Source organism: Erigeron canadensis, chromosome 5 (genome assembly GCF_010389155.1).
Source record: "Erigeron canadensis isolate Cc75 chromosome 5, C_canadensis_v1, whole genome shotgun sequence".
NCBI lineage: Eukaryota > Viridiplantae > Streptophyta > Magnoliopsida > Asterales > Asteraceae > Erigeron > Erigeron canadensis.
The window spans coordinates 21,885,893-21,908,704 of NC_057765.1; the positions used below are offsets into that span (position 1 = coordinate 21,885,893).

Below are 22,812 nucleotides of genomic sequence, written 5' to 3' on the forward strand. Positions count from 1 at the left end.
TAAATTGTAATTTAGATTAGAGGACTTTCTTGTTATTAAGTCATAGGTGTATGATTACTAAGGTTGAGGGGCTAATTGTGATAATTAACATAATTGTATAGTTAGCCTATAAATACCCCTCATAACCTTAGGAATCATAACTTTGTAAGCCTTACACTCACACATTAATTCCAATCAGCAACTTTACTTTCACACACATACACTTTCTCTCTCAAAACACACACAAACACCAAGAACACACACTCACCAAAACCGCCATTGATGACGTGAATTCGGTGCTAGAAATCGTGTTATCACAATATAAATCTCGGCTTAAGATCTTTTGTTACTATCTACAATATCTAATGTACAACTACTACTTTGTCCGGTTTATATTTAATCCTATTTCATTACTTTCACATTATATATGGCTAATATATTTTAGTTTTAACTTTCGTTGTTTTAAAATCGATCCGCGGTTTCCCGCGGGATAAAAATCTAGTATCATTATTAAAATTAAGTTATAACTACACGAGATGGGTATCCGCGCAATGCGGCAACGGTGGTGGCAACGGATGGTGTTAGTGGCGGTGGTGGTAACGATGTGATTATTAATTTAAAAGTAATAGATGTAAATGATAGCATAGTTATTTTATGGTTAAGATATGTATATTTTGTAAATAATTTTCTTAAAAATAATATAGAGATATTAGGTAGAAATATTTAAATTAATTAATATAGGGAATAAATAGTTTGGAAAAATATGAGTGTAAAATATTTTAAAAATATATTGGGTAGATTTAGTGTGTGAGTTAGGAATGCGTTGAAAATTAAGGGTAATTTGTTTATTAATATAATATAGATATAGATTTAGGAATAAAAGGTTTAATGCTAGGGTTGATTAAACGGGTAAAATAAAGATTTTAAAAGTAGAGTGTTTAATTTGGAAGATGGTAGTTTATATATATAGGGTGTATAAATAACTTTTACTTATATATTAAGATCACCAAAGGTGTTATTTTAAATTATGCCATCACATTAAAAAAAATATTCATTTAATATGTGTATCAACCCATTTAATTGGAAATTTTGTCGAATATTCGTATCATTTACACCGCATTCGAATTACAAATATATAAAACTTTCTATACGTGAAAATATAATATACCAAATAAATAATTTTATTTATTTATAAGTTATATACATTAAAGACTACGAAGTACCATTATTATACTATAATAAATAAATATAAAAGACTTTATAAGATACATTTATTTTATTAAACTATGAGAATCAAAAGTGTTATTGACTAATTCTTTAGTCAATAATAATGTCATCAAAACGATCTAATGGTAGAGGATAAGAGATGAAATTCTATCAACGGTCATTACTTTTCCAATTTAGAATTAAGGATTTTGTTTTAATATATATTAAAGATATTACTTTATTTTCTAAAAATAAATTTTTAATAATTCTTCTCAAATTGTTGGCCCTGACCACAAGTTTCACACAATAACATAAAGAAAAAATATATATAAGTTTGTCTAACACCTAATCTTAAATATAAAACTCTTTACATATTACTATTTTAGTATTTATTATTTAATGATTTACATATTATTATTTTAGTATTTACTATATTATTTAATAAATAAATTTATGGGCACATGAATTTTATGGTTAAAAAAATTAGTCGTAGTATCTAATACGCGCCCCGTATCTCGACCACCATTTTTAGTAATTTGACCAGGCACATTTTGCAGCGAGGGTCGCTGCAATAACCCTCGCCACGTCAGCTTTCCACTCACCGCTTTAAATGTTTGACCTGACCGTTACTCCACTTATTGCAGCGAGGGTCGTTGCAATAAGTTTACCCCGACGCCTTTTTAAAAACCGATCCACCCATCATCTATTCCATCATTTTCAGATTACACTTCCTCCACCCTTCAAATTACTAGTATTTTTTACACTTTTTCTTCCTCCACCCATCTATTGCAGTACCGCCGCCAGCCACCACCGTCGACCGCCAGCCACCACCGTGCAGTACCGCCAACCTTCTCTTCCTCCACCATCTATTGCATTACCACCGCCAGCCACCACCGTCCACCGCCAGCCACCACCGTGCAGTACCGCCCGTCGCCGCCGCCGTGCACCGCCACCGCAGTACCGCCAGTGTCGGGATTATCCTCCCCCAAATTCCGGTCGGTCGTCTTCCCCAAATTTTCAAGCCATTTCAAATTGTGGTATGTATTTTATGTTTTTCCCAATATCCAAACCATTATTTTTTAGATTGTAGACCATTACTAATTTTTGCAGCGACCCTCGCTGCAAAAATTGAAAAAAAATTTGGGCCTTTCAAATTGTGGTATGTATTTTATGCTTTTCCCAATATCCAAACCAGTATTTTTTAGTATCTAGACCGTTACTAATTTTTGCAGCGACCCTCGCTGCAAAAAGTGAAAAAATTCGGGCCTCCATGGTATGTTAGTATAGTTTTTGTACATATATCAGTTTTGTTAATTTGTTAGAATTATTAGTTGTTTATAGGATTTTAATAGGTTTGTTAGTATATTGGTATGTTATTATTAGTTTTGTTAGTTTTGTTAATTAGTTAGTTTTGTTAGAATATTGGTATGTTAGTATAGTTTTTGTATATTTATTAGTTTTGTTAGTTTTGTTAGAATATTGGTATGTTAGTATAGTTTTTGTATATTTATTAGTTTTGTTAGTATAGTTAGTTTTGATTTATTGATAATTTAGTGATTTGTTAGGAGCCACGAATTTGTTTTGTTAGTGATTTGTTAGAATATATATCTTTAAATGCAAAATTAAGAAGATTAGAATTTGTTAAGAAATTGATTAAAATAAATAGGCAAAATTATGTAAAAATTTTGATTAAATAAACTACTTAAGACGTAATAAAATTTAGTTCAACAAAAATATACATAAAAATTAATTATAAAAATTAAGTTCAAAAGTATAAAAAATTAAGTTGAGAAGTTAATATATTGATTTGTTAGAATATTTTAGTCATTAGTGTTAGGTGTTTTACTTTTTGGTTAGAATATTGACAAAATAAAAACGACGTAGATTAAAATTTGTTAAAAAATTGATTAAAATAAATAGCCAAGATTATGTTAAAAATATATGTATTGAACTAAATATACAAAATTATTTAAAAATTTGAATTAAAAATTTTGATTAAATAAACTACCTTAGACGTATTAAAAATTACTATAAAGTTAAATTTAAAAGTATAAAAGTAAATTTATATTGTATAAACGGAGTTCTAAAAATTGTTATCAAGTAAAAAAGATATATATAAAAGTAATTAAATTTGTGATAATTTTGTTATATGATTTGTATTTTGCAAAAAACGTATAATATGATTTGTATTTTGCAGTATAGATGGCGACTTACCATGGCGGTGATGGCGGCAATGAAGACCCACATCGACCATGGTGGAAGATTACATGGGGCTGCAAAGGCAGCGGCGGTAAGGAATTTGGTTTTCTTATAATTCATATTTTAAATTAATATTTTTTTACTAACTTGTCTTTTTAGAATTTGGTTCTTTATAATTCATATTTTAATTTAATATTTTTTTTACTAACTTGTTTTTTTAATTTTTTCTAGCCCCTCGAAAGGGAAAGGGGAGGGGGCCATGTCAAAATTTAAATTTGGAGGTTGAGTTCGCGAAAAAGGGTCGCCTGTCGATCGACTTCGACACGAGCAACTTAAAAACGTGGCAGGCAATCGGCCCAAATTCTTCTATGTATAAGAGCCTCATTGGCACCTTGGTCCGCCACATCCCTCAGACATACGACTCCTGGGACCATGTGCCTGCTGAGAGAAAGGATTTTATCATCCCGACTCTGAACGTAAAATATTATTCATTTTTAACTTCTTCTTTGATGTTTGTATCAATTTTTAATTTCGCTAACTTTTACTTTTATAAATTGCAGACTCGGTTCAAATTGGACCACTTTATTCAGATTCTTAACCCCGAGGATCCTATCAGGCGGGGGTTTAGGCTGTGTGTTGATAGGGACTGCTCCGATCAGTATCGGCTCCGAAAGAGCGAGTTCAAGAGAGCCCACTTTTCCAAAAAGGGGGGCCTGGATGCAGTTCCCCAGTTGGAACAGGCTGTTCCTCCAGAGGGTATGTCACAGGAGGACTGGAGAGCTTTGTTGGGATATTACCAGAGGGAGGACCGGGTGAAGCAGTCGGCGAGAAACAGCACGAATAGGGGCAAGCAAGTTCTTGCGGGGACCCATGGTCGTAAGTCTTACTCTCAGTACGTCCACCAGGAGAAGGTTAGTTATGAATTATATATGTATTAAATATATATAATTGTGTTTAAAAGTATAAATTAAAGAATGTATATGTCTTTATGATAAATTGATGTGTTTACAGGTTGAAAAAAACAAGGACGTGGACTTGGTGGATTTGTTCGAGATTAAGCACAAGAAGAAGAAGGATAAACAATGGGAACACCCGATGGCTGAAGAAATACATGTATGTGTCTCTCTGTAGGATTTTATATTTTTTAGTATTAAATGTTAATTAATCAACCTTATGTATAATGAAATGTTTTTTACAGTCTCAGCTCAAGAAGAAGAAGGAGGAGGCTGAACAGGACCCCGTTCCAACACCAGATCCTGACATTGTCATGGATGTATGGGGACCCCAGGCGGGGCATCGTCGAGGCATAGGGCGGGTCATCAGGCAGATGGGTACCGAGGCGTATGACTATACGCATCTTACCCAGGGACAGCCACGTGCATCATTCGACTTGAACAATGACCCACCTTAGCCTAGCCAGACGTCCTCCTTATTTGAGGAATTATTTAACTATTCTAGTTATGCACAGGCTCCTTTTCCTCCTCAGCCGTCCCAGCAGTTGCCCACAGCCCCTCAATACTCAGGCGGATCGTATCATGTCAATTTAGATGACGATGACGATGATGATGAGAGCGATGGTGCTCATGATTAGTATTTTTTGGTTATAAACAATATATTTTTTATTGTATCAATTATGTTTGTGGTGTATATGTGTTTATCTTTTTGGATGTGCTGGTGATGATGGTCATAACAAACGAAAAAAACGTAAAAAAAATATGCCTAATCTATATAAATAAATATGTCAACTATTATTAGTAATAGAATACGTCAACGATATCTAGTACTTATAAAAACAAAAACATCAAAGATAGCTATAGAATACGTCAACTATTATTAGTAGTCATTATAACAAATATAAGTAAAAAAATACATCAACGATATCTACTACTTGTAATAACTATTATTACATACGTTAAAGAGTTACAAACAAACAATTATACGATATAAATAAACTATTCAAGGATCTCATATCCCGTAGGTGCCTTATTAGCTTGAACGTGTCTGTGGTACTCAGCCAAACGGTCTCTGTACTTCGGATGTGTTGTCCAGGCCTGCAATGCAGGTTTATCATGTCCCCAAGCTGAGGTGTAAGGTATTGGGCAATCCTTATCTAAAACAACCGTAACAAAATGTGTCGACCCTGATACCAGGGCAATGCATATCGGGTCATCTACGTATAGCTCGCCTGGCCCCTTCCAAAAAGGAAAACATGTGATGTTCTCCTCTAAACTTAAACAGATAATTATTACCCCCAACGCATTAGACAGCAGCATAGCGCAATATGGATTCATCATCCAGTAATCGTGTGGGCGACCATTTGGATAAGACATTGATAGCAAAGTGTGTATGTGCTTAGCGTCACCAGCGAATGCACCCTCATAGTATCCGCGCCTGGACTCATACTCCTCTAGCATTAGTTTGCGAATCCACTCGAATTTTTGCTCGTTTTCACCCAAAGCAACAGCCAGTGCCCGAAACCCACAGTTACCATCAGACTGTACATTTTTTATATTTACAACGTATCTTTGAAAGAACTTAGGGAGCTGGCCTAGGTAATGACTCATGTCAAACGATGTTGACTCACTCGGGAAAAAGTTGTGTGTAAACGGTTCTGGGTTGTTCTGGGGATTTTGTGTATTCTGTGTAATGGGTGTCGAGAATAATTGATCAACAAAGCTATATGTTTTTTCTTGCGTTTGGTTATTCTGCTCTCCGAAATAACTTTGTGTGTCTGCGAAACGTGAATCGCTACCCACATACGAACTATGTCTGCCACTTTGTCCCCAGTATAGTTTGTTATAAGGTTCGCCAAAGGAATCTGTATTTCCCGGGATGTTAAACTCATAACCCACATACCCACTTTGCCTACCACTTTGACCCCATACTACTTTGTTGTATGGTTCGTCTACATTGTCTGGCACGTTCATTGATAGGCCCACATAATTACTTTGTCTCCCAATCTGACCCCATTCGGGCTGGCTTTCAGTTTCATTGAAGAAACGTGATGGTGTTTCTGCGAAAACAGAACTGGTGCCCACATAATCACTCTGTCTCCGACTTTCAGGTGATTGTGCTTGGCTTTTATTTTCATTGAAGAAATGTGATGGTGTTTTCGCGAAAAATGAACCGGTGCCCACATAATCACTCTGTCTACGACTTTCAGGTGATTGTGGTTGACTTTCCCTTTCTTCAAAAAAACGTGATTGGGTGCTTACGTATTCACTGTGTCTCGCATATTGGCCTTCTCCAAATGCACATGACGGCTGCGAAAATTGATCGGAGAATTGAACCGACCTGGATTTTTGAAGACCTGAGGGTGCTGTGTTTGTCGTTGGTTTGTTTTCTTCGGGCGCCTGCAAAAAAAAAAATTTTAATAACAGATTACACTTACAAGTATACTAACAAATAGGGGGCAATTACCAAAAAAAAAAAATTTCAATTAATTAAATGTAATTCGAATTATGATCCGACATACTTGAGGTATATTTTTCTTTGACCCGATTGGTCTTCCACGTTTATTTTTAATAACAGACGGGTCCTTGATTTTCGTTCTCCCCGGATAGACGATGTCTTTTAATTTAGAAATCCAGTTTTTGCGATTTGACTTCGGTTGATCCTTAAACTGGACTTTAACATCCTCTACTAATTGGTCGATAGCTTCATCATCGTCAGAGTCTTTTCGATGATCGTTGTCCGGAAGGCATGTCGACGGTGTCAGGTCTAGCTTTCTCCAAAAGTCATTTATGGTATGCACCTCAACACGTTTGTCTACATTTTTGACGAAAAATAATTACAATATTTGTGCATTTAGCAAAAAAAAAAAAGCAATTGCCTATATTTCAATAAACTTACTGCAATGCATGTACGCAGCTAGACGGTAGGCACATGGAAGGCCACAACTAGTCCACACCTTACACCCGCATTTTCTCAAGTCTTTTCCGATCTCATTTTTTAATCGTTTTATTTCATCGACCATTATATCAAGAGCTGTCACATATACAACACAAAGCAAGTCTTTCAAACATGGGTAGTTGTGTTTACCAGCTCTATAAATCCTGCTTTCTTCCAGTTGGCCCTTGATTTCTGTATCTTGTCCGAGGAGGACATCACTAACACACTGAATTATTCGTTGAAATGTACATCTCCCCTGTAACTCGGACTTGAGGAGTGAGTGCTCAGCCTCAACTCTGTTGGTAGTGTAATTACGGTAGTTGAGGTGCTGATCCACCCAAAAGGACACAAACTTTTCCTTGTACGGGGAAAGCCACTCCTTCTGCAGGTACTTGTAAACCTCTGTCAATTTAACATGTGATTAGCTTGTGTGGGTATATGTGATTTACCAAAAATTAGGAAAATAAAAACTTCAAAAGCACTTCACTTACTGTCTAAACGGGGACCCATCTTCTCTTTTAAATATGATAAATTGTTGGTGTACTCTTCTAGTGTGCGGGACTCGTAAAGTTTTTTCCACCATCTGTAAAAAGGCCCCCATTTCCCTTCCCCTTTTAACGATGGCATGCTAAATTTGTCTATGTTCCTCCATATGTGCACTCTACACAGTAAATGGTAGGCTTCAGGCATAACGGTTTTGCATGCTTTCATTAGCGCCAGATCCCGGTCCGTGAGTACGACACGCACAGCAAAGCCTTCACCTAACGTCGACTTCAAACACTCCAACACCCATCTATAATTATGCTCTTGTTCGCTTATGATAAACGCATATGATATGCTAAAGGTCCTGTTTGTTGGAGTGACACCAACGATCTCGACCAATGGCATGTTGTACATATTCGTTTTGTATGTGGCGTCTATTTGGATAACATAAGGAAATGCACGCCACAATTTAAATGCTGTCGGATGTATAAAAAACAGATTCTCCAACCGACCAGATACACTGTTTGTTGTATGATAATACAAGTAATTATGCTCCTTAAGCAAACTGAACATAACCTGTTTCGTTTGAACAATATGGCGTACATATGTCGTTTTAGATACTCTATCATAGTAAATAAATAAAAAGATATGTAAATTTGATATGATATACCTGCATTGGAGTGTTCCCATGTTTTTCGGCCGCCTTCTTCCGCATAGCTTTTTGGAAATTGTAAATGTCATCACTGTGGGTCAAGTTTCCTGGAAATTTTTCTTTCAATAGCTTTAACATCCTACGGGGCGTACTACCACGATGATATTCTTCTTCCAGAAATAATCTCTCCTCTTCAGTCAACCTTCTTGCGTATGCGTAACCCTCCAGATTCTCAGCTGGATAGTGATTATGTGTGTCGTCTACAACGGTTATCCTCCAACCATCATCAGTTAAACGACCGATTAATCTAAAGGGGCACTGACACTTAAGTGTCTTTTTAATGAGGCCGCTTATCCTATCATCCATTTTCCCAGAAAGATTACAGACTATCGTCACTTTATTTCTTACACCAGCTAAGTTGGAATTTGTTCGTCGTTTGATTAACACATAACCAAGCTGCAATCCTGTACTTTTGGCCCAGTTGAACAATTCTTCGTGTGAATCGAACACCTAAATTAGTTTTTTTTTTATAAAAATTATAATTAAATTGTATACTTATAAATATCTAACATTTTAAATATGCAATAAATATAACAACGAAACAAAAGTTAAATAGTACTAAAATATAAATATTCTAATGATATTTCTCAAACATAATACATGTCTTATCAATAAAATGAAAAACATATACATTTGTTATATTCTAGCAATATTTAGTTTTTGGACTAACAATATATTTATACAAAATTACGGTAAAAATTTACAAGTAATAGGGGGTTTAGTAAAAATAAGAATAGGGATATTAAAGTCATTTGATAATATTTTCCTTGTGCAGAGTAATTATTACCTTGAGCAAATCAGCTCCCATTTTAAATATGCAATATCTAACATTTTAAAATTGCAATAAATATAACAACGAAACACAAATTAAATAGTACTAAAATATAAATATTCTAATGATATTTCCTAAATTAGTTTTTTTTTTAAAAAATTTCATTAATTTGTATACTAATAAATATCTAACATTTTAAAATTGCAATATCTAACATCTTAAAATTACAATAAATATAACAACGAAACACAAATTAAATAGTACTAAAATATAAATATTCTAATGATATTTCCTAAATTAGTTTTTTTTTAACAAATTATCATTAATTTGTATAATAATAAATATCTAACATTTTAAATATGCAATATCTAACATTTTAAAATTGCAATAAATTTAACAACTAAACACAAATTAAATAGTACTAAAATATAAATATTTTAATGATATTTGCCTAAATTAGTTTTTTTTTAACAAATTATCATTAATTTGTATAATAATAAATATCTAACATTTTAAATATGCAATATCTAACATTTTAAAATTGCAATAAATTTAACAACTAAACACAAATTAAATAGTACTAAAATATAAATATTTTAATGATATTTGCATAAATTAGTTTTTTTTTATAAAAATTATCATTAATTTGTATACTAATAAATATCTAACATTTTAAAATTGCAATAAATATAACAACGAAACACAAATTAAATAGTACTAAAATATAAATATTCTAATGATATTTCCTAAATTAGTTTTTTTTTTTTAAATTATCATTAATTTGTATACTAATAAATATCTAACATTTTAAATATGCAATAAATTTAACAAAAAAACACAAATTAAATACTACTAAAATATAAACTAATAATGATATTTGCCTAAATTATTTTTTTTTAAAGTTAACAAGGATACCTGATCGGTGTGAAAAACCCTAGCGTCGTAGTCAAAATGAGGGGCCGCCTCTGGTATGTCAAATTCTTCGTCAGGTTCTTCTAAGTGAAGCTCAAAACCTTCCGCACCCATTTCGCCCCATATACTTTCAAAATCCATCTAAAATAATGATAAACTAATGTATATCTATATATCTATATCTATATATATAAATGAAAACAATAATATATATATATATTGAAAACTGATAATAATAATACTGAAGATTGTGAAATAGAAAGAACCGTGTGTATAGAAAGAACAATGAAAACGATGGTTAAACTTTCGGGCGCTTATATAAATGAAAACAATAATATATATATATATATATATTGAAAACTGATAATAATAATACTGAAGATTGTGAAATAGAAAGAACCGTGTGTATAGAAAGAACAATGAAAACGATGGTTAAATTTTCGGGCGCTAATTGTTTCCATATATAGAACCGTGTGTATACTGTTGACCACAGTGGAATTTGTTTTTATCCACTTTTTGCAGCGACCTGCAAAAAGTGGATAAAAACAAATTCCACTGTGGACCATTAAGGCCACAGTGTACGTTTTCGTACACTGACTTTTTGCAGCGACCCTCGCTGCAAAAAGTGTGATCATTTTACTAAAAAACTGGTCGGGTCACCAGGCGCCATATAATATTACCATCCCATAACATAAAGTGTCATAACATTGTGATTGATCCAATAAATGCCCCAATTTTATCAAATCAAACCAAACAGATTCAATATTTCCATCTTGAAATTTCTTCTCTCTCTTGGCGGGAAAAATCGAAAAAAAGGTACGAAAGTCAAATATTTCCTTTGCCTTAAATAAAAATTAACAATAAAACTTCACCCCCAATTCCATCACACAGTCGAAAAAAACACACACACACACACAAAAACGAATAATCAATCAATCAATCAAAGAAATTAATACCAGAAATTATTGTACAGATAAATAAAAGAATGAAGACGAGGAAAGATGAAGGAGAGTTGATCGCAGCAAAGAGAGGATATAAAAACGCATCGGCGGAAGGAAACCGGCAGGAGGAAGCGCGGTGGGCGAACGTAATCGGAGATATATTGAAAAAGAGAGGCGAATATGTGGAGGCTTTGAAATGGTATCGAATCGATTACGAGGTTTCGACAAAGTATTTACCTCAGAAACATCTGCTTCCCACTTGTCAATCTCTTGGTGAAGTTCATCTTCGCCTCCAAAATTTCCAAGATGCCCTTCATTTCCAGGTCCTTCTCTCTCTCTCTCTCTATATATATATATATATGTATGTATCTAACTATCTAAGCTTAGGTATATAATTTTTTAAAAATATTTATTAAATAATGAATAAATGAATCTCCCATCCTACATATATTTATTAATAAAACTAATATATATATATGATTTATATGTTAGGTATATACATAAGAATATATTAGATTTTTATGTAAAATATATGCATATATATATGTTGATAGTTTAAGCTAGTTGCCCAAATGCCCGAGAATATATATTTAAACTTTTAAATTAAAAATGGGTGAGGGTGATTCACGTACACGATGCGACACGAAAAACAATTTTTTTGTATAAGTGACGACTAATTGTAAACAATTTTTTTTGGTGCCCCTAAAAAATGGGTTGGACGGAGGTCGGGTTTGCCACTCTCCATGGTCTCTCATGGTGATTTGTGTTAAATGTGAAATGAAGGTATACCCTGGTTGTAAGTTAATGCTCCTTTAGATATCTAACTTTGTATTCATGGTGGTTTGATTGGCAGAGAGAACATTTGGACCTTGCAAACGATGCGGGTGACTTGGTTGAGCAACAAAGAGCAAGCACCCAACTTGGGCGGACATACTATGAAATGTTTTTAAACTCCGATAGTGATCAACCTTCTCTTCGGAATGCCAAAAAGTACTTTATTTCTGCCATGAAGTTGGCTCATACTCTTAAAAAGTCCAACAAGCAGAGTTTTTTGAAAGAATACATAGATTCCCATAATAACATAGGGATGGTTGAAATGGACCTTGATAATCTGCAAGAATCTGAAAAAATTCTTACCAGGGGCTTGCAAATTTGTGACGAAGAAGAGGTTTCTGAAAATGATGATGGGAGAACACGTCTCCATCATAACCTTGGGAACGTTTATTTGGACCTAAGAAAATGGGACAAGGCGAAAAAGCACATCGAGAAGGATATTGTTATTTGTAAGAACATTGGTCATGCTCCAGGTGAGGCAAAGGGATACATAAACCTTGGTGAGCTACATTATAGGGTACAGAAATATGAAGAGGCAGATCTGTGTTATCAAAAGGCAATGGAGTTGGCTAAATCTATGGATGATGAGTATGCTTTAGCTGATCAAATTAACCAAAATATAGAAGTCGTGAAAAAAGCAACACAGGTAATGGAGGAGATGAAGAAGGAAGAGCAGAAGCTCAAGAAACTGAGCAGAAACGTAATTTTGGCAAAAGGCACATCAGGTGAGAGGAAGCTCTTGCTACAGCAGAATGCATCTCTTGATTCCCTTATTGATAAATCAAGCACGATTTTTGCATGGAAGAAGGTACATTTTCATGTACCTGTAATGTTTCCCTTTTTAATTATTAAGTTAAAATTGCGTCTATGCTCTTTGACTGAGAAAAACGAGGATGACAATCAGTTGCTGGTCTGGCCTGGAAGTTAATTAATAAGGAAGTTAATATGGTGAAATGAATCGAACTACTTAAAAAGCCCATTAAGCTAATAATAGAACACAGGTCCTGCAACTAAAGCTATTTCAAGTGCTTTCACTACTAGAAAAACTATCAGACTTATAATCATAGACCCCACACATACATTGAGTTGTTAGTGATGGCATCAGTATACAATTATATCTCATGCATGCCTAATAAGCCTTTCATAACTATGGCAGATAGTCGGGGATTCAAATATATTTTCCAGTTGTGTAATTTGTCTAAGAACACACCTTAATTATTGGAAATTTTATTATAGCACTGTGAGTTTGCAAAAAAGAAGAAAAAAATAGCCAGGGAAATTTGTGACAAAGAAAAACTGGGTGATTCATACCTAGTTATTGGCGAGTCTTACCAAAAGCTCCGGAACTTTAACAAAGCCAAAAAATGGTACTCCAGATGCTGGGAGACCTACAAGTCGATTGGGAACATAGAGGTATGTGTTACTTAAAGCTAGTATGCTCAAAATTTATCAATGAGTCAAGTCTAATAAATTATCCACATTCCGTCATTCTAGCATCCACACTTTCTTGGCTTTTTACTTAGAAAAATGGCGGTTCTTGCAGGGGCAAGCATTAGCTAAGATTAATCTCGGAGGTGTCATGGATTCGGTAGGCAAATGGTCAGAGGCGTTAGATGAATTCAGAGAAGGCTACAGGCAAATATATTTTCCTTCTTATTATCATTAATTTTAACCCATTCACTGAATCCTGTATTAATGTTCATAAAGTCCATGATTTTCTATTATTTGAAATAGAAGTAATATTTGCTATCATATACTGAATAACACTTATGGCATCTCCAATATATTATACTGAAAAGCTTATTACTGTTTAGAAAGGCTTTGGAGAGAAGTTTTTTTTAGAAAAAGGTTGGCTTGTGTCAAACTTTTGAAAGTTGGAATATGTTAATTTCTTTATATTTTGTTTTCCATTCTTCTCTCACTATCAATGTGTTAAGAAAGCCTTTAAAAAGTCTTCGCATTGAGAATGATTAAACCATAGGGTTTTTAGAGTAAATTGAAACTAAAAATTATATAATGCGGAGTAATATGTTAGATGAACAAGTCATACAAAGTACTTCAACAGTTTCTGATCAATCTAGTTACTTGGTGGTGTTTGATGATATTGATTTACAAAATGATGTAAACAATTTCTCAAAAAAATTTGGTTGATCTAATCAGAAGTGTTCACAGCCTCACATCAATTTCCGCTGTTGCAGAATTGCTTGTGAAGCTAATCTACCTTTAACACAGCTGTCTGCACTGGAGAATATGCATTATAGTCAGATGATCAGATTTGATAATGTTGGAGAGGCCAGGTAATGGCACTGTGTTCATCCGTTAGCTAATGACTTTTTTCTAAGGTTTGAAATAGGTTGGCTGTCTGTTTGAACCCGCACACCTTCTGTGCCTTGTTTCGTTTTAAGTAATAATGTTTGCTTTGTGACAATAAAATTTAGATGCATGAATATATTGACTTATGAGAGACTCTGGGCACGTCATTTTACCCATTCTGTTTGTTTTCCATATAGCCCAATTTTCTTATTGTGACCATTAGACCTGTCTGGGATGAAAGACAATCAACAATGATGCGGGTAAAAGTTGCCCCTGTGCGTGCATTGGGTGAGTTGCAAAACTTTTAAAGTGTGGTTACCTGAGTGTTCTGGAAATTTCACTTTCAAACAAGAAGGAACATCTCATATGAAAATCAGGCTTCACCATCATAAGAAAGTCATTGTTTCAATGCAACTCTATTGCTGTATCTAGTAGCTGACTTGAAGTTGATGAACCATTGCTCACTGAGCTATTTGCTCTATTGCAGGAGGTTGCAGTCTGAAATCGACAAATTAAAGCAGGCAATCAGTGATGCTGAACCTTTAAATGTTCCAAAAGACTGCTGCTCTGAGACTGATACCGAGGGAGATAATATATCATTAGTCAATTCTGGCTCAAAATATTCACCAAATCCAAGTTTATCAAAATCATATGGTAACAATTTGTCAGAAGATGATGTCCCTTTGGTCTCACTTTCTCGCTCAGATGACTATCGATCCAAATCAAAACGCTGTAGTTCTACAAAGTCATTGGAAGCCTCAAACAAGAGTGTGTCCAAGTCCTGTAGTCAAACAGTTAGTCGAAAAAGGGGTCGGTTACTCCTTTCTGACGATGAAGATGAATATCAGGAAGTGCGGTGTCCTAATGGAAAAATTCATGAGTCCCCACAAGAACATGTTTCCATTTGTAATGATTGTGAGTCACCACTTGTTATATGACTAATACTTATCAAGTGAGATTAATTGCTAACGTTTGGCTTCTTTTGCAGTCAATAGTAGAAAGGATCTTGATAGTCATACTGATGAATATCAGGTAAGACATCTTATTTGTTTTAAGGTTTCTTATCTTATTACTGCTGGTTGATATCAATTTCTCGATGGTTTAATTGACACTTGACAGGATGTCTCACCAGTTTCTTTTAAATATGAAAGTCGTTCTTGTAATCCTGTCCATACGGAGGAAAGCACTTCTTCCCTCAAAGGCAGGAGTCTAAAACTAGCCACACAAACTGCAAAAGATTTCAGATGCTCAAATCCTCTTGAGGATGATAGTGCTGGTGTTTATGAAAATCTTTGTCATAAAATGGGTGATTCGGGCTCTATTTATGCTGCTTGTGAAGATGAATACTGTGTGAGTATTTTCTGGTGGTATTCATAATAGTGCACTTCTTAGATTGTTTTCTGTCACTCATGAGTTATTATACATAGTTTATATCTAATCATTCAAATCATGATTTCTTCGGTTTATTAGTGACATACTAAAGGTCCTGGAGTTCCAACGTAATGAAAGTTAGAATTATCATTTATTGGGTATTTTAGATTTATTCACTTCTGGGCTTTGGCTGGCAAATGGATAGAAGCATCCTATTTGAATTGTTTCTCATGGCTATCAAATTGTTTTTTGTATCTTGCAGAAACATATTATATTCAAAGTCATGGATGACTTTGTACACATCGAACCTGTCGGATGTAAATATGGCGGTAAGCAGAGCATTGACGATATGAAGGTTGAAGTTGCGTGTTTATACTATTTGAAGCTTAATAAAGAGAAGAGGATCAAAGGTATGATGTCAATAGCTCTTAACATTTCTTTCACTGTTCTTTTTATCTATTGATTATACATATGTACCAAGCACTTGCAGTATCAAAATTTTGATTTTAGGATCTCTGACACTCAATTATTAATGCAAACTGCTTATCCATTCAGTGAGTTATGCATAAGCTAAGTTTGGACAGTTTTGCAATAATATAGTTATGATGGATAGTGATTTGCAATGAGAAACATATCAAGTATATGCTTTTTAGACCAAATGGAATATAGCACGTAGTTTTATCTGTTTTTTATTCTTTTCTTATTGGTTGTCTACTAATTGATATCAATTAAATATGTTCTTGTTGCTAGGCGACTTGCCCATCATACATCATTTCAAGTGTGGAAGAGAAGTGATTGAATCCTTGGAGACATTGGATACATCAAATGATTATATGTGTGGGAAATGCTGGGTTGAAGTCTCCATAGGTTGTATGTGACTATGTCCTCAGAAATTATCGTAACATAGTTATAGTTTTACCATTTTTATGTTTTTGATTATATACTCTAATAAGCTATTGATTTTTAAATGTGTTCTCGTAGGTTGGGAACCTAAGAGCTTGGTAATGCGTTATGTTGATTGTTGTAATGATCTTTCTGAACAGCCCAACCTGAAACTGCTTAAGAAGCTGTATATTTTAACGGTAAAAGTTGATGCTTACGCTGTCTTTCTATCAAGATAATATCTCTCAGCTAGTAGTCTATTATAAGTCTTTGTCAGAAGGCTGTAAAGTTTGAATTAGGTTACATAATAAACCAGTGTATTATTACTTGTTTCTTTTTAACAATTAATTTTTTGATCAGGAATCAGCGGATGAAATAGATGTCTCTGAATGTGGATTGAAAGATGCAGCAGTAGCACCATTAATAAATGCCTTACAGCTGCACAATAATATCTGTGCGCTAAACCTGTCGCATAATTTGCTAGGTAAAATGCTGGAATATAATTGTATTGCTGTTTCTTGTATTTGATAAATTGACTAGAGATGCTCTTATATTTAGTGTTTGAATGAAGTCATATATAATCCAACATGTAGCACAATATATTAGTTTTATGCAATACATTCATGGATTTTTTTTAGCTTTTACAACCTATCTATGCATTGGCAGGAAATGCAACTATTGAGAAACTGAATGGGTTATTTACTTCACCATATCAAAAGTCTGGCGATTTGGTTTTGGATTTACACTGCAATCTGTTTGGTCCTACTGCCTTATTACAGGTCCTTTTTGTATTTCGTTGATATTCTCAGTGCCTCAAATTTTTCATAATTTACTTTGCAGATGTACATACACATATAACTATCATTTATCCGGTTAATATATTAGTTGGAGGTTGCACTTTCAGCGTATTTAGTTATTTACCTAGGAATGGCTGGTTTGAATAATTCTATAAAATACTTTTTCTTCGAGTTAGAGATATAGTCTTTGTGGAAATAATCCATTTTAATCTGCACCATTTTACCCTATCTAAACGCACCCATCTGGCCTGTCTTTTATTATCATGCCAATCCAGTTACTGGTAGCTGAAGCTGCTTTGTTATATGTTTTTATAATTTGCCAAGGCTCCACTTCTCTATATAACATACTTTTTCCAGAGGTCTTCCTGGAAGAAGTCTATCTACCCTCGGGGGTAGAGGTCTGACTGTCTATATCATACCTCCCTCATACCTCGCCTTTGACGAGGTGGGTATCGTTGTCGTTGCTGTTGTTGTTGTTGCTTTTTGTATGGCTGAGTTTCTGTTAGAATCCAGATTATTTATTATCAAAGTCATCAGCTTATATGATAGATTGATAGGTTACATTAGTAGGAACAATATTTTGTTCATGTTAGGATTCTTACATGTTTTTAGTGGGTATGGTTTGGGAAAACCCCCCACCTCGAGTAGTGTTTGGTGTCAAAGAAGGTAAACCGAAGTCTTCACTGACCACCTATGGGCCTGGCAACACACCGACTTCCTTTTAAGACCCTGCCGCTAAGAAGCTCCATTGAGTTAAGCTTACTTTGGCACCATATATAGCGCTCAGAAGTGCTGTTTAATTTAGTAGAGACAGATTGGAATAAAAAATGGGACAGCCAGTGGGCTGATCAACCACTAGAGCGTTGACTAACTCACTAGCCTATCTTGTCTCATTAATTAGTTATTAATTCGTACTTACTGAAATATCGTAGTCAGTTCTAATCGGTTTTCAGTAGAACTATCCATACGGGTACAAACCTAGAACATTGTCCATACTTCCTGAGAAGTGTGATCTGTGTTATCGATATCACCACTATAGACGTTGCTATAGGAGTTATTGGCCCTCCTCCAGATATCGTTCTCGATATTATGTGTGATGTTTACCGATATCGGTCCAAATAGCGGTGTTTCAGGTTTTATTTTTTATTATTCTATATAATTTAAAAAAATTATTTGGGTCCAAACCGAAACACAACATGATAAACGCTAATTTTTGCATGTATTAACACTAATCTATCAAATATTGACACTTTTAAGCTTTATGAAGTATTAAAAAAAGGGTAATTGGATGGAAACCCCCTGATCCCATGTACCATTTGGTACCCACTAATCCCCCAGCCAGGCTAGTGTCCAGGTGATTCTCAACGACTAAGCCTTATGAAGTATTAAGTATTTATTGATATATATATATATATATAGGGAAAAGTTAATTTAGGGACTCCTTATTTTAGGGACCAATAGGGACACTTCTCAATCATTCATTTTTCATCATCTCCGACCACCATCACCACCACCACACCATCATCTCCGACCACCACCATGATCCTCTGGCGACGGCGACCACCGCCACCACGACTTACACATGTGTAAGTAGAACTTACATTGTACTCACACATGTGTAAGTTATACAACCACCATCACCACCTCCACCACCACCACCATCATCTCCGACCACCACCATGATCCTCCGGCGACGGCAACCACCGCCACCACGACTTACACATTTGTAAGTTACATGTTCCTAATGGTCCCTAAAATAAGGAGTCCCTAATATAACCCAACCCTATATATATATATATATACATATAGATCCCATAGTATCAAAATTATCGCTTTTCCACCGTGATTGCCGATATCTCAAATATCAGTCCTTGACCGTTATTTGATTCTGGACCGCTATAACTACATAGACTGTGATCAACATACCATGAGGTAAGCTGATGACAGTCTGAATTAAGTTACATTTTTTGTTTAAAACCATTCGGATCAAATGTTTCCTTTAGTATTGGAATATATCGCTCTCTCAGTTTATTATTTCTTTTTCAAGTTATTTGTAAATGTAATTCTTTTTTTGATGTACAGATTTGTGAATGCAATGTGATTGTGTCTCGCTTGGAAGTGCTGAATATCTCTGGGAATAATTTGAATGATAAATGTTCGACATCCATTTCTACAATTTTGCAGAATTGCAAAGGTGCTCTGATATTTCTATTAAATAAGATTATCAACTTTCAAGTATGCACAACATATTATGATAAATTTTAGTAAACATTTAATCTGTTATTTTGTGTGCTTCAGACTCTAATCATTTATATGCAAAAAGAAGATGGTTACATATTTAAAGTAATTACCTATTGTTCTGCAGCTCTTTATAGCTTAAATATGGAGCGCTGTTCTATAACATCTCGGATAATCAAGAAGATTACCGAGTCGCTAAATTCTGGATCGTCCCTTCAAGAACTTTCGATTGGTATATGAAGATTCTCATGGATTAGAAGTGGCATAATGAGTGGGTTGATTATTGGGTCAACATTTTTATTTTTTCACCAAATGAAACAGGTGGGGTTGGGGTCACCCGAATAATCGTTGTCCCATTGTGTGTTTAAAAATACTTGGGATGTTAAGTGTGATTACAAAAACTATAATCACAATATTATCTTTTTTTTTTATTTACATTTATTTTTATATTTATTTTACATCAATGAAAGCAAAAAGGTTTCTATTGGCCTGCTTGACCTGTTTGTAATGAAACATAGTCTGTCGACCAGATCATAAGTAATGGGATCATGATTGTCACTTCTAGTGTGGAAAGTAACTTTCTTGTGTTTGTACTCATATGTCAAGCAGACCTAACTTTCTACAATTGAACAGGATACAATAGCGATATATCTGAAATTTTCTTGGTTAGTCTGTTGGATAAACTTGCCACTCTAAAGAGGTATACATTGTTATTTGTTCAAATAAATTTGTTTTTCTGTTAGCATATTGAATACATTAAGTTTTTCCTTTAAACATTTTAAAGTTATATGTGCTTTTTTTCTGTGCAGCTTCACACGACTAAGCGTAAACGGCATTAAGTTAGAAGATGATGCAGTTGATAGCCTGTGCGAGCTCATAAAGGCTACTACTTTGTCCCATCTGATGATTGGAGATACAAGTATTGGAACTGTGAGAAACAATCTATCTTATTTTACTTGTTTTTTATTCATGAGTAATTGTGGTTGCAGAGATCTATATGGTGTTCATATTTTTGTAGGAGAGAGCTATACAGTTGATGGATTCATTTGGCAGTAAAAAATGTGATCGAGTCAAGCTTGATTTATCATCCTGCTTGTTGACAGCAAACTTTATCATGAAACTCAATATGCATACATCTTTGATCAGCCATATGCTGGAGTTGAATGCTTATGGAAATCCACTTATGCAAGAGGTTGGATTTTTGTCTAAAATCTCAGGCTTACCACTTCTTCCTTCCAGTTATTCAAATAGCTGTTTGCTAAGTGTGCTTTGTGTCTCAAAGTCTAAGTCGCCTATAAGAAAAAAGACGTCTAACCCTAAACGATGTACTGCATGTTTATATATGGATTATACAAGTAATTGTTTAAAATATATTATCTTGTTTGGGTATGCTTGCTACAAATCAAATACTTAAACACTGTTTATTTATTTATAAGCTACTGACAGAAAGTGAATAACAAACGCAGGGTGGCATTGCTTTGGCATCACTTCTCAAAAACCCCCATTGCAAAATAAAGGTTCTTGATTTGAGCAAGTGCCAACTTAGTCTTGTTTGTGTACTCGGTATTCTTCAGTCTTTAGCTACCAACACGTCTATCATGGAACTCAACTTGTCAGAAAATGCTCTCCAAGGGGAATATGATACTTTGGTCAAAGTCAAATCACATGAGGAGGTTAGCTTAGATGGTGACCACGATTTACTTGAGCTCGAGGTTGCTGATAGTGAAGATGAAGCTAATGAGCCAAGAAGACCTGGTCGTAATGTGAAATGCAAAAGTTCATTCGAAAATCATGTTTTCAAGTCAAATCGAACATTCATTCAGGAGCTTTCATCTGCCATTTCTGCAGCAACACATCTTCAGTTACTTGATGTCAGCAACAACGGATTCTCAGAGCAAGTGGGAGAAACGTTGTACGATGCATGGTTATTGAAACCAAGAGGTGGTTTAACACAAAGGCATATTCAGGGAGGCATCATTCATTTATCAGCTGAGCCTAATTTATGTTGCAACGCCAAGCCCTGCTGCAAAAAGTGAATATTCATTTATTTCAAAATTAAAATATGCTCCAATATATTACATTTTAATAGATGGCGTGAGTTTGGAGGATTTTGGAATGGGTTGTACAAAATATTGGTGAAAATAAAGCTACTAAGCCATAGGTAATTGAGTAGTTTTATGTATATGACAAAACTAGGGAAATTTTGATACTAAATTATTTAGAAATTAGAGTTTCTAGATCCAGTGCTTTTGAATTAACTGGTGATATTGAGATAAAATACATTTTAAATTGCTTCTTGCTACAGTTATGGTTTGAGTAAGTTTCATCTCATAACCTGGTTGTATTTAGTTCAAGTAATGTCCATTTCATACTCATTTTGCATTGCATATCATTTTTCCACATACCTTAAATGTTTTGAGGCCATTTGTGTTTTACTATGTATTTGGCCATTTGTCGCACTATTTCTGCGCGGCCAAACCTTTGTTTTGAATGATTTCATGAGTAAGTGACGCATTGCATGAGTGTATCTCATTGCACCCAAACCCCGAGTGAGCCGTATGCACACTTGATCAATTTTCTTTTAAGGAAGAGATATCGTACTATATTATAAAGCAAATAAGGTTTCAACTTTCAATTTCAACAATGTACACATAATAATGCATGATGTATCATCATCAATGTCTACAACTTTTCCCCCTCTCTATAAATTATTTTATTTCTCTAATTCTTTTAAAATCTTTTATCTCAAAAACCCGATAAATTATAAAAATTATATGGGTGTTCTTAAAACTTCATGTTCTTTCATTAGAGATGTCATTCGATATACTTTCGACGAATTTTTAAATCTGAGAGCGGAGCCCGTACGGCTAAGGCATTTGACTATGATCCTCTATGACCTATACTCTATGACCTATACCCCACCATCCCACCACTGCTAAATCCACGGCCGCCGCAACGCGCGGGTACCGTTCTCGTACATATTAATACGTGTGCTAGTAAGTTGCTAGACATGTCTAAGAGCACATATACATTATGTATACATACAAAGTAAAAAAAATAAGAAAAATTACAAATTAAACGCCCAATTTGATATGGATCTTAACTTCAACAGCACTAAAAAAATTGAAAAAATTCCGTTTATGGGGATAAATCCGTAAGACTAGAAGCAGAGCCACCGGTTTTTATTTAACTTATTTTTTATAGTTTCCCATTCAGATCCGAATATATTAAAACTAAAGTTTTTTTACCTTTTCAATTAGCCACTATCATGGCAGGGTGACT

The 22,812-nt window shown here is 34.4% G+C and overlaps 1 protein-coding gene and 1 long non-coding RNA gene across 2 annotated transcripts; both read left to right on the plus strand.

Annotated features, from left to right (window-relative positions):
• The first annotated feature begins 4,253 nt into the window (after positions 1 to 4,253).
• On the plus strand, positions 4,254 to 4,655 carry LOC122599157. The gene is made up of 3 exons (XR_006323879.1): positions 4,254 to 4,295; positions 4,396 to 4,497; positions 4,583 to 4,655. It is a non-coding gene; the product is annotated as an uncharacterized LOC122599157 (long non-coding RNA).
• Positions 4,656 to 11,059: 6,404 nt separating this feature from the next.
• LOC122600929 (protein TONSOKU) lies at positions 11,060 to 21,819 on the plus strand. Its single transcript, XM_043773708.1, has 19 exons — positions 11,060 to 11,418; positions 11,949 to 12,737; positions 13,166 to 13,342; positions 13,473 to 13,564; positions 14,128 to 14,226; positions 14,730 to 15,157; positions 15,231 to 15,274; positions 15,362 to 15,592; positions 15,876 to 16,023; positions 16,364 to 16,483; positions 16,595 to 16,695; positions 16,856 to 16,979; positions 17,162 to 17,274; positions 19,375 to 19,486; positions 19,658 to 19,762; positions 20,164 to 20,230; positions 20,340 to 20,460; positions 20,549 to 20,722; positions 20,997 to 21,819. Exons 1-19 carry the CDS (start codon positions 11,140 to 11,142, stop codon positions 21,564 to 21,566), a joined length of 3,894 nt encoding a protein of 1,297 aa, XP_043629643.1. The 5' UTR covers positions 11,060 to 11,139; the 3' UTR covers positions 21,567 to 21,819.
• Positions 21,820 to 22,812: the final 993 nt, after the last annotated feature.